Here is a 15,448-nt window from a genome sequence, read left to right on the forward strand (position 1 = left end):
AACTGGTTCGGTGGGCACACTCTATAAGTTACACTAAAACAACGACAAACAGTGCTATGCAAACCTGATTATAATTTATAATACAAGTCATAGTCGGCTCTCAATGACTCAGCCACCTGCCGTTGTAGTCAAGGAAAGCGAGTTGTCCCTGGATACAATTTTGGGGGGATACTCGCTTTTCCGACTACGACGATAAGCAACTGAATGAGAGAGCCAACTATTAGGTTACAAGCCTGCTTTTGGAAGAAAGAAAAAAAAAAGCAAAGCAAATTCAGGCAAACTGAAACCAAAAGAAAACGAAAGTCATAATTATAATACCTAGCAAACGAAAATAAAAATCGAGTTCAAGACGTCTTAAATATAAGATCTTATTTATTATTCTTTGTAGTAGAAATATTCAAAGCGGTCACAGTTGATTGAGCCTTTTCTGCTCTTTCTGCCAAAATGCCAAATTGTTAATTTTGTTCCCGATCGATCGATCCCGAAACTTTGGGCCATTATTACACATCGTCCCTCTCCTCGTCTTTGCGAGGATTTACCAAGGAGACGAAATAATCAAGAAGTCGCCATTACAGAATTGTCTTTGCTATACTATTTAATTGGTTAAAAAACCACAAAGAGTCGTCATTACTGCGCCTCAACGTTCTCAAATGGCAGGCTTTTGTGATGATTCTAAGCGCTATATCACTGGCCACCCCTCATTTGACCACTCACCACAGCCCCGAGGATTCTGAATCTTAGGTTTGCCTTCTGCACAGCATAGTGATATATAACTGCTGGATCCTTCTGCTCTACCTACTTTTACCTGTTTACTACTAAACCTTTAGCAAACTTACATCTGCAGGCACACAAATCCTTACAGAGCAGTAGCACTCAAAACATGTCATATCAAAACTATCCATCGTATGGTGCGCCGACTGCTGGACGTAAGTACATTCCCCGCTCTCGTTTGCGGCAATATCTAACTGTCAGCACAGTTGCCCCGCAATCTAGATACCCGCCACAAATACCACCTCGTATGTGATGAAAGTATGCAATCATACATGGTCAGTCGTTGACTTCAAAGTAGATTCTCCTCAAGCATATCAGCAATATCCTCCAACACATAGTCCATACCCTCAGAATCAACCATATGGCGCTCCTCAACAGCCACCATATCCGCCGCAACAACCATACCAACAATACCCTCCTCAACAGGGTTCCTATCCACAGCAGCAACCCTATGGCGCACCTCCGCCAGGTCCGCCAGGTCCTTATCCTCCGCCGCAACAATCGCCCTACCCTCCATCGCAAAGTGGATATCCTCAGCAATCATATGGCGCTCCACCTGCCCTCCCACAACCTCCACATGGCGCGCCAATGAGTTTTGGACAACCTACGCCGCCGTCGGCTGGGTATGACCTAAACTTACCAAGCCCACCGCGCATACCTTACGATGGACGCGCAGATGCGCAGGCCTTGCGCAAAGCCATGAAAGGTTTCGGCACAGATGAAGCGACTCTTATCGAAGTTCTGCATAATAAGGGACCTTTGCAAATAGAAGTTCTGCGACAAGCTTTCTATGATACCTTCAAAAGGAAATTGTTGGCAGATGTGGAGAGTGAAACAAGCTCGTACTTTAGGGAAGGCCTCGCTGCAATTATTCGCGGCCCTTTGATACAAGATTGCCACTTGCTTTTTACCGCCATGGATGGAATAGGCACAAAAGAGAAATACTTGACGGAAGTATTGATGGGCAGGTCAAATGCTGATATTAATGCGATTAAGACGATGTATCAACGACGGTACAACAGGAGTCTGGCAAACGATCTCAAGGGCGATTTGAGTTTGAAAACCGAGGATCATTTCTTGATGGTATTGGAAGCCAATAGAAACGAGGATAGTGCCCCCGTCATCACTCGAGATGTTGAACGCGATGTAGCAGCTATATGGAATGCGACAGAGGCCATACGTGGACATGAAGCAAAGACGGTTTGTGAGATATTCACCAAACGAAATGATGCCCAACTTCGAGCGATCAATCATACATATCAGCAACAGCATGGAAAGCCTTTGGAATGGGTTATCAAGAAGGTGAGTAAACTTATTGCAAGCATTTCAAGACAATTTCACTGACTCTTGGCAAGAAGTTCAGCGGCCATATGGAGGATTCCCTTCTCTTTCAACTTCGCACAGCTACGGATAAAGCTATGCGTGATGCAAATCTCATGGAGGATTCAATGAAAGGTTTTGGCACCAAAGACAAACTACTTGTTGCTCGAGTTGTCCGATGTCATTGGGATCCAAGACATATGGACCAAGTCAAGGGTGCATATCAGCACGCTTATGGACGATCATTGGCCTCCCGAATTTCTGCGGACACAAGTGGTTACTATGAGAAGTTGATGGTGAAGTGCGTCGAGTACAGTAATCTAGTTCAGCCGGGTTATTCATGGTTTTAATTATTAGCATTAATGATATGGTTTCATTTGGGGTTTGATTTTGCCATTTATTGGTATGGCGTAGGGTTGAAAGGTATAGGATACGGTACTTGGATGAAGGGATGAGATTGACACAGAGGAAATGGGATATCTACAAGTGAGCAATCACGAACTTTTCGGATGCAGACTGGCCTGGTAATTCTGCGGCGTTTTCTTTGGATAGGCTTGGTGAGATGATATCAGGACAATCTGTGCAATAGATTTATTTTAATTATTACTGCGACGTCTCAATATCTAGGTAGCAGAAGCAATAAAAGTGGTTATTTTGATACCTTCCTAAATATATTAGTGAGGTGAGATAATAATATATGACCTCCGAACATAGCCACGAAATTACTTTAAAAATCCCACCTTCCTAGTAGATTATCTTTAATTGAGCAAATAATATGAGGAAGCACTTATTTCAGCCACCCGAGCAATCCGCTTCGTAATTGATTTCATTATGAACGAGGGTTATTAATATATAGGTCGGGAATATAGGTAATTCTGAATCATCTACAATTCGATTTTAAGAACTCCTCGTATCAGGATTTAGATGTTTGTTGGTATCTGGATGTATGGGTTTCAGAAGCTATACAATGCATCGAAGATGCCTTGGAATTTCAACTACCTACCAAAATAAGGTTATGGATCGCTATACGTTCTTCTATGATTCCCGAGCCTATTACTTATTTCAACCCTTAATCCTATATTCACTCATACTTTAATTATTTGATGATGATGATATAAACAATCCTACTCGAGTCAGTATCTCGATGATTAATCTGATTTTCAATTCGATAAGCTAAAATCCATCACTTTCAGTATCAATGAATATCAATCCAATTGGATCGGCCGCTTACACGTCTCAAATACGTTCTAATACAGATCTCCTCTATAATTAGCTAGACGTTCTTCAGAATATCGAAGTGTATTGATTTGTTCAACATCATAAGATCTAACGATACTCTTAAATAACTTTCTTCTCATCTCTTTTTAATCTGTTTCATTTTTTATTTACTTTTCATTTCTGATCTAAAATTTAGTCACTATATTAAAAACAAATAGACAAGGGTCTGATCACGCTAGCAGGTTTAAACTTCGTTTATTAAACTTCTTTTACTTTATAGTATTACTTCTTCTTCTTCTTCTTTTTTTCCATCATTTAATCATCTAGTTCTCTATTCATACTCATGAACTTTATCAATATTAAACTTCATTCTTGATAACTCTAACGACAAGCAAAGTTGAGTCCAAAACTAATGTTTCTCGATTAATACGGTCCATTGTAAGTATTTTCTCTTACTTCAATTTTTTTTTTGATACGAACATACGTCTCAGACTCTCGGCAATACGTTTATTCCATTCGTTTTGCATAATCTTCTTCGGATTAGAAATACTAAATGCTTCTCAATATAGATCGATCATTCCTCGTCAGAAGATCAGCTCTTGCACACACTTGCGACACCTTTAGTTTTCAAAGCACTTATTGAATCTTCAATATCCATCTTCTGCATCACCACATCTCACAGGTACTTGTTCCTCCCTTCGATTCACTCCCTTTGATTTTCAACCAATTACACGAGTCCAATACACTACGATCACATGATACATTTAATTAATACTGTCATCATAGGGATAACAAATTCACTTTTGCTGTTCTCTACTTCTAACGATCTACTTTTTTTTCAAAACTCCTCCATAAAGAACCCAAAAGTTCAAGCTTTGACTCCGATCAATTCGAACCTATTTTTTTTTAACACGTGAAGTACACGTGAATAATAGATCAGTACCGAATGGCTCCTCCACGTCCCGACGAGAGCGATGACGAGTCTGAGCTGTCAGACGTTGATGTTAGTGAGATACAAAGTGTAGCTCTTTCAGATACACCAAGATCCGCAGCAAAGCGATTCATTTCAGAATCCCCTGAAATGGACGAGACGAACAGGGATCTCGAGTCTCAAACCATTGCAGCATCATCAAATGAGGGCAAAAATGGTGAAATCATCGATCTTGATGATGGACCACAATTTCAAGAAAAAGGTGATCAAGAAGGAGGCTTTATGACGGCATCCGCGTCTCCGAGGAATACTAGGCTGTCAATACAGAGCACTGGGCGCCGAGGCGAGAAGTCCACTACAGAAATGAACCCTAAAATGAGCATCCCAGAGCTGTCATCAAACACTCTAAAGAGAAAGTCATTCACAGTTGAATCTCCCCAAACGGCTACTACGAGTCCTACAGCCCGTAAGCCACATTTTGGTTCAACTTTCATTACCCCAAGGGGTCATTACAGACCACCACCCGCCCAAAAAGCCGATGAAGAAACTGCTCGTTTAAGGGAGGCCTTATTGCATGTATCAACTGAGGCTACTCAAGCAATATTGCGTGAGCAATGGAGAAACTTCCTTTTTACGAATGCAGACGATTCACACATTACATTCATTCTCCGTGCCGGGTTGAAAAATGCTAATCCAAATGTTCTTGCGCGCATTCTCAAGGATGCCGGTGTTATGAAAGAAGCCTTTGTTGAAGTTGTCTCCGCCAAGCAACCCATTGTCGCCAGGGTCCTCAAGAATGCTTCTGCAAATCAGCTCGCAGATCTCGTACCTAGTAAAGTTCTCGATCAGGCTTTGTCTGAACGTTTGAAGAGTGTTCCGGCAAAATCTCTCATACGGTGGCTGGCTGAAGCTGATAGACTTGGTTATAGTCTTGACGATATTTTGGATGAAAATGATGAGACCGTCGTGCCACACATACCAAGTAGGGCGCAAAGTCATGATGGCGGTGATACAGAAATGACCTATGAGGCACCAAGGAATCCTGAACCTCCATCTTTGGATCCTCTAGTTGCTGAGCAGCAACGAATCATCGCCCTTCAAAAGGCTCAAATTGAAGCTCGAGCACATGTACTTGATGATTTACGATGCCCTACCTGCACCTATAAGTTTGATACCGTCAGAGGATATAATTTTGTGAGTCTTGAGTTATCGTAATTTTCTGCAAAGCTGACGGTAATCTAGCATCGATCAAAGAATATCTGTACTAGAAATCAACCTCCAGGATTGAAGTTTTATTGCAGTAATTGTGCCCAGGGCTTTACAACGAAGCAAGGAATGCTCTACGTACGTTTTATCTATGTCACTTGGGAATTTTGCTAACTTGCCAAAGCATGAAAAGAAGCGCGTTTGTCTTGGGGAAGAAGGGCAAGATGATGATGAAGCCATCTTTCAAGACCACCTGGACCGTCCAAACCCGGTCGCGAATTCTTCACATACTCAATATTTAACAGATGTTAACAACCAATCGCATATTGACCACCTTCACAATCCAAACATTCCCGGACCAACGCACAATATCCCTCGACCACCTCTACACACCCCAACAATGTCTAAGCATATTTCAGCAATCATCGCTGCCTCTCCTTTGGATGAAAGGGCTCGCCAATCACCATCCGAATTAACTCCCGAGAAACGTGCTGCTCTAGAAGCTGCTCTCCAAAGAGTAGAAGAAAAATACGCTGAGGACCAAGCTAGTATACCCGATGATTGGCCTGCAGATAAACGAGAGGCACGACTTATTTCTCTTAAAAATGGCAATGCATCCCGTAAATCACAAATCCGCAAGTCATTTGGTGTTACTCTACGTATGCGCGACAAGGATAAGGAGGCAAAGAAACGACGTGAGGTTTTAGGCACAAGTTCTCCATCAGTACCTGCCGGAGTAAATCGCGTTGCTGATTTTCCTAATTTACCAATGCCTGGTTATTCAATGGGTGGTCAGCAGATGCATCAGGGGCAACCGCCGACAGGTGTAAGAATGGAAATGGTGGATATGAGACCTGCTACAGGGTTTTCGCCAATCAATGCTCAACCACAACATCATTCATATTCAAAAGCACCAGAAGGTCCCTATTCTGTTCCCTCCGGAACTCGAGGATTTCTTCCAAGCTTTCCACCTACAACACTACCTTCTTCGCTTCCACGACCTGGCTCGGACCATGAAAAAAATTCTCATGGATATGATGGAATTCGAGAATCGGAGGATCATGCAAATAAAAGATTGAAACGTAATTCCAATGCAGGAATAACACAAGCAGAAGAGGAAAGAAGTCGACATTTTGCACCTTCGAATTCTGCATCTATAGGAATGCATGAGAGAAGTGCTTCCGGTTCGAGAGTGAAAGGTAAAGCTGGGGCTCATGATGGGTTTGGAATGCCCGTGCTGGATAAAAAAAGACCGGGTTCTGCAGGTACAGGCGGAGTGATGAATGGAGGTAGTAGACCTAGTTCTGCGGGCTCGGGTGGAGTGGGAAATACGCAGAGACCTATTAAGAGAGTACCAGTTGGGGCAATTCAGAGGAGATGGGAAGCTTTGAATGGGAAGGGGCCTGGTAGGAGGGCGGAAGTTGGCGTTTCTACTACTGGGGTTAAGGGCGGAGTTGACGCTGGGGCAGGAGCTGTGGCTGAGCCAGGGGATAAGTCTGGGGATGGGGATAGGTTGATGAAAAGCGTAGAGGGAGACGGGAAAGAAAATGAACAAACTGAGGATAAAAATAAAACTGCAGATGTAGCCACGACAGGAAAAGGCAAAGGGAAGGAGCCAATGAGCTTGAGAGGAAACGTCGTCAATTTAGTTAGTGATGAGAGTGCGAGCGAGGGAGGAAGTGCTGGTATTAGTGGGGATGATAGTTAAATTTTCTAGGAGTTATTGATGAATAGCAGGAAGAAGTATAGCAATGATAATGATAGTATGGATATCTTTTGAAATGAAGATGTATGAATTCGGTTTTTTCAATCTTTTTATTTTTTTTTTATTTTTTTTTTTTGATGAGGGTGATTTTTTTACTTCTTGATATTGAATAAATGATTGAATGAGTGGATAAGATAAATTAAATAAATAAATAAATATTATCTTTATCTAGGTATCTATCCGTATTGATTTTATGGGTATACCTGTGTAACCGTCTGGTATGGGTATTTTATTTATTATCATTATTGTTAGATCTTAGATATTGGTACGAGTGCGGAGTGTGGAGTGTGGAGTGTGGAGTGTGGAGTGTAGAGGGGGAAGGTTGGAGTGGTAGGCATTGGGATTGGAATTGAGATTGGGAATATAGGTGTGGGTATAAGAGTGAGGATGAGTTAAATAGAGATGGAGATGAAATCTTAATATGTATAAAATCTATATTATAATTAGAAGTAAAGTTGTAAGATTACTTATGATTATTTTTAGTTTTATAATTATAATTATTGTACTTACGGATAGATGTAGATCTAGATATAAAATCAATTCCTAATTCTAAGACTTAGACTTACAATAGATGGGAAAGATTCTAGGTAAGAACCTATTTACTATGTAAGATCATATTCAATGGATTCGAACAAGAGTTTGGTGTTGATGCAATCTATATAATAGTTATATTATCAATAAAAAATCATAATCTTTTTTCTTTCCGATATTTTTTATTGATATATTAGTATATGATATCTAATCAGATCATAATTCTCCTCCTGATACTCTGTATTAGATCTGGTGATCTTAAGACTACAATGATATATGATATGATATCTTATCAGATCACATCTACTTTTCCCCACCATTCACATTCACATTCCCACCCCACCCCACATCTTCCCCTCCCTCTGCTTCTCCTTCTCCATCTCTCTTCTCCCCGACAAATCCCTCCCCTTCCTCCTTCCAAATCTATAAACCTTATTTTACCTTCCCCTTCTCCCACCACCACCACCACACAAACCAACGCCACCAAAAATCTTCATCTTCCCAAACACCAATTACAAACACCACACATCAAACACTACCTACACCCGGCTAAATACGAAACAAAAAACCAACCCCTCCAGATCCCAACTCCAACTCCAACTCCAATCAATAACTCCTTCTCAAATAGGCAAGTCCTAATTATAAACACGCGGCCAAATCATCTATTTCTTGGAATTTTCTTGGAATTTTTTCTTGGGTTGTATTTATGGTGCTTAATGGATTTTTTGGGATATGTTAGGAGATGTGAAGAGAAGGTCCAAGAAAATGCTGAGACGGCCAAGAGAAATTAGGTGGTTAAGAGATAGATGGAGATAGGGAGATGTGGAGATAAGATAATGTTGATTGAGATTTAAGAGATAGGTTATTTATTTATTTGTAAATGGAGGGTAGGTAGATAGTAGATACCAGGTAAATAGAAGAAGGGGTATTTGTTTATGGTGGGTGATAAATTATAGTGATGTGGTGATAGGTTAGGAGGTTAGGTTAACCTGAATGATGTATTAATTTTTTAGATTGTTAAATGATAGAAATTGTAATCTTATAATTATAGATATAGGATATGATATCTATCTAATATAATTAGGATTTAGAATACAGATATGCACGATTGATAACTATCTTGTAAGACTTATTATAAGAGATGAAAGAAACAATAAATCATATTCTGAGGACCTGAGTACACATACATAATTATACTCAGAAAGGAGATAAGATTGAATAATAATAATATAATTCAAATTCCTCAGTATTTTCATAGGATATGCCTAATCATAAACGGATAATTACTGTGTAATTTTTTTTTATCTAACTAGGTAGCTACAGATATATACCAACTATTCATTCATCCTATCCTATCCTATCATCTTTACACCTACTCAGGTACGCCCATCTCCCCGCTCCTCTTCCTCTCTATTTTTCCTATAGGCCATTCCTTACTTCAGACTTCACACTTCACAAGCCAAGCCAGGCCAAAGCGCATCACCAAAACTACACCAGCACCACAATACCACCGCAACCGATCTCCTTCTTTAAGTATAACATATCTATCCAATTCTATTCTATTTATATTATATATCTAGCATTTATCCATCAAGCCAAATATAGAAACCCAAGAAGAAAAAACATATCACCAGCTAGCAGAATGCCAAAAAAGAAGCTAGTCTCATAATCTTCACCATCTCGCTTGCTTGGCCTCGTCTCTTCTCTTCTCTTCACATCTCGTCTTGCCTGATCTCGCGTCGCGTCGCCAAGCAGATTTATATGCAGATGTATGTATATGTATGTACAGATGCATAGATAGATAGATCCAAAGAAGAAGGAGAAGAGAGGGAAAAACAGAAAGAGAAGAGAAACGAAAAAGGAGGGGAGAGGGAGATAAGACTTTTTTTTTTGTTTTTAAATCTAATTGAATGATTCGATATCATGAATATGAACTAAACAAGCTATTAATTGAGGCTATTGATTGAGAAGGAGGAGTGGAAAAAGGAGAAGGGAAGGAGAATACGGAATAGGAAAGTGATAATGCTTCAATGTTATTCAATGTTTGAATATTTCGAAGAAAAAGTTGTGTCTAGAATCTATGTATACCATACCATACCAAGCCAAGTTTATATAACTGAAGAATATAAATCCAACGAAAACCCCATTGTCGTTCCCTCTCACACACACATCATCAACTCCTCTCTCTACCTTCATCTCCATCTCCATCATCTCCAACTCCGATCAAATTCCACCACCTCACCCACATCCACAACGCCATGGCTCCGATCCTCAACTTCGCCCTCGCACTCGCGATGCCCATCCTCTCCATGGCAGCTGCACTCCCCAGCGGAACCGAACTCGAAAATCGCGGCACTACCCTCACAGGCACAGTAGGAATCGTAGGAGGAACGACCGCCGCATTGGGAGAATTCCCCTACATTGTTAGTTTGACATACGCTGGATCGCATTTCTGCGGCGGTGTATTGCTCAATGCGTATACTGTTCTTACTGCTGCTCATTGCTCTGTTTCCTATTCGGCATCGTCTGTTAAAGTTCGTGCTGGAACTTTGGTATGTTCTTGTTTTCCTTGTCCTTATTCGTTGCGATGAATGCAGAGATTATGGTTTTCAAGATGATTCTCGTTCATCGCATTTCGTGCTTCGCGCTTCAAAGTATATGTATTGACTTATGATAGACCTGGGCATCTGGCGGTACACAAGTTGGAGTTAGTAAGGTTGTTGTTCATCCTTCTTACAACTCCCGAACAATCGATAACGATATTGCACTCTGGCACTTGTCGACTGCTATTCCATCCAGCTCAACCATTGGCTATGCCAAGTTACCCGTTCAAGGTTCGGATCCTGTTGTTGGTTCTACTGCCACAGTTGCAGGCTGGTATGTAACTCCCATCTTATACAAAATTGCTTGAAACAAAGAGCTAATTGATAAATAAGGGGTCTTTTGACTGAGAATTCATCCTCTTTACCAGCAACTTTAAGAAAAGTCTCGGTTCCAGTCATCTCTCGTTCTACCTGCCAAGCTGAGTATGGTACATCTTCCGTTACAACCAACATGTGGTGTGCAGGAGTTACTGGTGGTGGTAAGGACTCTTGCTCTGGTGATAGTGGTGGACCAATTATTGATGCTGCTACTGGTGTTTTGGAGGGAACTGTTTCCTGGGGTCAAGGATGTGCTGAAGCTGGTTATGCTGGTGTTTACTCCAGAGTTGGTAATTATGTTACTTATATTCAAAGTAGCCTCTGGACTTCCTTGTAAATAGGAGCAGATGATGGAGTGGAAGATCAAGGTCGGATCGTGAAAGGGGATGAAATTTGGTAGTGGAAGGTAGAATAGAAGGAGGTGGTGATGCTGTGATAGATTAGCTAGACTTCTAAAAAATGGTGTTGTGTTGCGGTATTTTTACATACGCATCGAAGTCACAGAAGTCGCTAGCCAGTGAATGTCCTTGGCATCAAAAGTTTCCCACTTTGAAACTATAATTGAAGTTTGAACAATGACCAGAAGCCTCTTAGCGAGAAGATTAATGGATTCATGACTACCGGCTATCGGTTCCACTCCTCGGGAACAGCAAATTAGACACCTGTGGACCTTTGAAGCATTAAATCCTTTATGAGGTTTCATGGTGTAACTTCGAACTATTAGTAAAAATGTATGAAACCATAGTCAATCTCGAGATATCTTACCAATGCCTGCTCACTCTCATACTCTACTCGTGATCTTTCATGAAATTTGTGTCGAAACTGTAACCTGCCCCGAGATAACCAATCGCTGGCTATCACACAAGCTAAGATGCAGTATATGACACTGATGTAATTCATATCTATTGTCATATTAGCGCAAGTCTCGGTGACGCTCTTAAAATACTTACTGGATGTGGTCACAGGAAGATGTATTGGGAATGAGAACCTGTACGATGAATGTTAAGATTTTCTCCAAAAGATGGCGGTGTAACTTACATAATGAGTGCAAATAATGTCCAGAAAATTGTTACTATGTTTGCAAAATGGCCATACCTACCAAGCCAAAACGGTCCATGTGAGATTGAATCACGGCCCTTATAAAGCAAACATAGGAGAGGAATAGTGTAAGATACATATGGGAGGACAATACATCCAATGATCATACTATGACATGTCAGAACTGACTTCCGGTTCTATATCAGAAGGTGTACGACATACCTGTTAAAAGCAGTTGTTGAAACCAAATACAAAAGTCCAAGTATAGAAACGACTGTTGCACTCAAAGCATGTGCACGTAATGGAACATCTAGTGTAACATTGATCTTGGCTAGGGACTTATGGAATGGGACACCGCCATCTCGAGCAAAAGTCCAACAGAGGCGGGATTGCCATGTGTGACATGCAATCAGACAACCGATTCCAGTTGCCATGATAAGGGACTCTAGAAGGATTGCAGCAGATTTGTTGCCAAGAGACTGGTAAAATAATTCTAGAATTGGTACTCTTGTAACGGTGCCGACAATGGTATCAAAGTTATTAATACTGAAGAACATCGCAACGACGAAGAACCAAGCTGTCGCAAAACCAATCGCAATAGTAGCCATGATCGAAATTGGGATGACTACTTCGGGTTGATGAACTTCTTCTGCTAGATGCACAGCACTATCAAGGCAAGAAAATGCCCAGTTGGCGTTTACGAGACCAACAATAAAAGCCACGCCGTTGTTTGACCAGCCAGTATTGTTAATAAATGTTGCAAAGACAAATTTCATGTCTTGATGCGTTGGGGCTTGCGATGGTATAGCAAAGAGAATAATCCCAAAAGATATTAAAGATATGTAAAGAGTAAAGGTCCCTAGTGTAGGTAGGATTGCGCCATAGCAATTGAAAATGAAAGCAAATAGATTGATTAGTTGGTATGCAATAAAAACATGCAATTCATGAATGTCACTATTGACAGGTTACTACTAAATCTGGAGACAGACCGCGCTTAGAGGACTTACAAATCTGGATGATTTAACTGCCAGCACCCAACTACTGCTGACGCAACCGCCAACGATACACTTGCTGAGGCGAAAAGAGATCCAGCCCATGCACAATACCCAGTAATAAATGATAATGGCCTTGCGTATCTCTTAGGTGCTAATTCCATAGTCCAAAAATGTTGTCCTGCAGCATTTGGCATTGCACTTGCCAATTCTGATAACGAACATCCTATACAGATACTTATGGATGCGACAAGGGGTATTCCATACACAAAGAGAGCAGGACCACCAGAGTCAATACCTGTGATGAAGGCACTGGAAATTCCAAACCAGGAATTTGTGAGGGAGAATCCTTCGCCCAATATTGACCATATGGTAAATTTACGACGTATATCGTGATTGGTAATATCTTCATTTTCTCTTGTTGCATTTCGGATATTGTCTGGCTGGTATATGGTAGCATGAAGTGGCGAAATAACGCCAAGCTTTGGCATATCCATAATGTCATCTGGAATCCAGTGATCCCCGAGAGATATTGGGTAATGTATGAGGAGTCGCGCAGGGCTTCAGAATAGTGGATTGTGTTGGGCTTTTCAATATCCAAGCTGTTGCTGAGAATTTTGATCTCGCGCGTGGTATCTTAGGAATGTTAACTTCTGGAAAATCAAGTTTGCAGAACTATAATCATTGCTTATTCCGTGGTTGTACCGATGAAAATCGCGTCCATGAAGATCAACTCTCACTCCTTGGAGAGGATATATCTATTCAAAGATCATGGAATGTCCTATTGTGGCAATTTGTTCCATCAATCACCCACTTTTGAGTAGAAGATATGGAGGAGGGAGAATCGTTGTAGATAAGAGGTTGTACCTCAAAACCTTATCGCTATCATTGTTTGGAAATGAGCGGAGTTCGCAGGGTTAAACTTTGCAGATATACCTAGGTAGTATATTAGACGGCAATGAGACACTGTCGTTTCACTCCATGATAGTGAGATTATACGTGGGTTTTCCAAGGTTTCAAAATTAGCTGGGAAGGTAGGTGCACGTGAATACCTTGGCTAGCCTCATTCTTGTCTGAATCAACGATCAACCAGATGCCAAGGCCTGTCTCTCAATTAAATACGACATTTGATACGCGGGCGACCTGTCGAGAAAATGAAGAGAATAAAAGAACGAAGAATGATAACGAGCATCGTGAGGCGGCCAACGATACTGTGCTGTTAACACTGTCAGCTGAGACAGCCAGATCGAAGTCCGCCTTGAAGTATATCCGCGAAGATGTTGTAGAAATACCACGTTTCTAAAGTATTGGTAGATGTGATTTTAATATCAAGTTGTTGATAAAAGGGTGTGGTGTCTGATTGATCCTAATACCGTTCGTCCTGTAAAGTGGCACAGCATGAACGCGCCATTCTCTGTGACACCATCAGCGAGGCGGAGCTTTCCCGAAACATCCTCGGAAATGAGGTCATGACTCTCACAGATGATCTTCCCCGGGACTCCCTTTCTTGCACATCCACGTTGACAATATAAAATTGCTTCTTGTTATTCTTGCACATATAAATCCCCGTCCACCAAACTCTCTAGGTAAGTAAGGCTTTCCAGCTAAAAGATATCAATATCACGTGGTTACAACTGTGGAGCATCAGAATCCAAAATCACGGATGGTTGAACTGAGGAAATTGCCATGTTGTATCTCCAAAACCCTCTGTCTTGGGCGCACCCTGTTCGAGAAGGGAAAACAAAAGACATAGGGGGAAAGATACACAGATCACTGGGGCTAGTACCACTAATCGCGAAATTGTTATTATTTTTTGCTCGGTACCGAATGAAATGCGGCATTTGGCTTTGCAATAAATATACCCACCCAGCAGTAATATGTAACTATATCCGTGTAGCAAAACTAAAGCATACGCAGGAGCAAAACACTAAAAAACGACACCTGTGTGATTCGAACACACGCTCCCGAGGGAAATGCCTGACTCTGTTATACAGTAGCAGGGCATCGCGTTAACCACTCCGCCAAAGTGCCAGCTTTTTTGTTTGTTGGATGTAAATAGTGGTATATATACCATATTTAATTGCGCAAGGGAAATAAATGGTGGGGTAACCTTACGCTTAGTAGGGTATCAAACACAACGACATCACATATTCACGATAAAACGTCAAAGTCGAATACACCTCTCTGATCTCATAGCCCTCTTTAGTATATATATTCAGATAATAAAAATTGGAAAAATGATAATGATCTCACGGACTCAAAATGCAAATCCGAAGTTTTGACTAGAGTAAGATCTTATTTCAGCGCTCCCCAATATTCTAGCTAAAATTGGACAGTCAGATATCCACACAATATGCCGATTTAGATTGAACATCAAATAGTCCTCAAGCTTCAATGTTTGAAAAGATTCCACGTTGATGTTTTGATCTCCAACATACTTCGATGTTCAAATAATGGATAAATCCAACTGATGGCCAGTCGTTCCTCATTGCCTGTGGATTTCTACACATCGTTCTCTCGTTCTTTCCTTCTTCATTTCCTGTTGGACTTCCTTCATCACATTCTTCATCTGTCTAGTTGTTTTCTCTACATCATTAACAACGCATTTTTCCTGTACATGCTTTTGTTTCTTCTCCCCTCTTTCCCCCATGTCAAACCCCTTTCACATCTGTCATGTCAGCAATATTATAAAGTTGGAAATTCTTAACACGACTCCCTCAATCACTCTAGAATATTTCTACCATGTGGTTTCTCG

The 15,448-nt window shown here is 41.0% G+C and overlaps 8 protein-coding genes and 1 non-coding gene across 9 annotated transcripts; 4 read left to right on the top strand and 5 right to left on the bottom strand.

Moving 5' to 3' along the window:
• Positions 1-1,060: 1,060 nt before the first annotated feature.
• On the bottom strand, positions 1,061-1,315 carry SS1G_06531 (predicted protein; the record flags this gene model as incomplete). Its single annotated transcript, XM_001592241.1, has 1 exon — positions 1,061-1,315. One exon carries the CDS (start codon positions 1,313-1,315, stop codon positions 1,061-1,063), a length of 255 nt encoding a protein of 84 aa, XP_001592291.1.
• Positions 1,316-1,686: 371 nt separating this feature from the next.
• Positions 1,687-2,441, top strand: SS1G_06532 (hypothetical protein; the record flags this gene model as incomplete). The annotated part of the gene is made up of 2 exons (XM_001592242.1): positions 1,687-2,073; positions 2,130-2,441. 2 exons carry the CDS (start codon positions 1,687-1,689, stop codon positions 2,439-2,441), a joined length of 699 nt encoding a protein of 232 aa, XP_001592292.1.
• A 1,814-nt stretch (positions 2,442-4,255) lies between these two features.
• Positions 4,256-7,154, top strand: SS1G_06533 (hypothetical protein; the record flags this gene model as incomplete). Its single annotated transcript, XM_001592243.1, has 2 exons — positions 4,256-5,434; positions 5,640-7,154. The coding sequence occupies 2 exons, from the start codon at positions 4,256-4,258 to the stop codon at positions 7,152-7,154; spliced, it is 2,694 nt and encodes an 897-aa protein (XP_001592293.1).
• A 2,846-nt stretch (positions 7,155-10,000) lies between these two features.
• Positions 10,001-11,000, top strand: SS1G_06534 (hypothetical protein; the record flags this gene model as incomplete). Its single annotated transcript, XM_001592244.1, has 3 exons — positions 10,001-10,294; positions 10,420-10,619; positions 10,679-11,000. The coding sequence occupies 3 exons, from the start codon at positions 10,001-10,003 to the stop codon at positions 10,998-11,000; spliced, it is 816 nt and encodes a 271-aa protein (XP_001592294.1).
• A 362-nt stretch (positions 11,001-11,362) lies between these two features.
• Positions 11,363-12,309, bottom strand: SS1G_06535 (hypothetical protein; the record flags this gene model as incomplete). Its single annotated transcript, XM_001592245.1, has 3 exons — positions 11,363-11,373; positions 11,614-11,651; positions 11,924-12,309. 3 exons carry the CDS (start codon positions 12,307-12,309, stop codon positions 11,363-11,365), a joined length of 435 nt encoding a protein of 144 aa, XP_001592295.1.
• Positions 12,310-12,704: 395 nt separating this feature from the next.
• On the bottom strand, positions 12,705-13,190 carry SS1G_06536 (hypothetical protein; the record flags this gene model as incomplete). Its single annotated transcript, XM_001592246.1, has 1 exon — positions 12,705-13,190. One exon carries the CDS (start codon positions 13,188-13,190, stop codon positions 12,705-12,707), a length of 486 nt encoding a protein of 161 aa, XP_001592296.1.
• A 596-nt stretch (positions 13,191-13,786) lies between these two features.
• SS1G_06537 (predicted protein) lies at positions 13,787-13,996 on the top strand (the record flags this gene model as incomplete). The annotated part of the gene is made up of 1 exon (XM_001592247.1): positions 13,787-13,996. The coding sequence occupies one exon, from the start codon at positions 13,787-13,789 to the stop codon at positions 13,994-13,996; it is 210 nt and encodes a 69-aa protein (XP_001592297.1).
• A 632-nt stretch (positions 13,997-14,628) lies between these two features.
• Positions 14,629-14,724, bottom strand: SS1G_14583. The gene has a single exon. It is a non-coding gene; the product is annotated as a tRNA-Ser (tRNA).
• Positions 14,725-15,178: 454 nt separating this feature from the next.
• On the bottom strand, positions 15,179-15,343 carry SS1G_06538 (predicted protein; the record flags this gene model as incomplete). The annotated part of the gene is made up of 1 exon (XM_001592248.1): positions 15,179-15,343. One exon carries the CDS (start codon positions 15,341-15,343, stop codon positions 15,179-15,181), a length of 165 nt encoding a protein of 54 aa, XP_001592298.1.
• Positions 15,344-15,448: the final 105 nt, after the last annotated feature.

The sequence above is a fragment of the Sclerotinia sclerotiorum genome, genomic scaffold (genome assembly GCF_000146945.2).
Source record: "Sclerotinia sclerotiorum 1980 UF-70 scaffold_8 genomic scaffold, whole genome shotgun sequence".
In the NCBI taxonomy this organism is placed as follows: domain Eukaryota; kingdom Fungi; phylum Ascomycota; class Leotiomycetes; order Helotiales; family Sclerotiniaceae; genus Sclerotinia; species Sclerotinia sclerotiorum.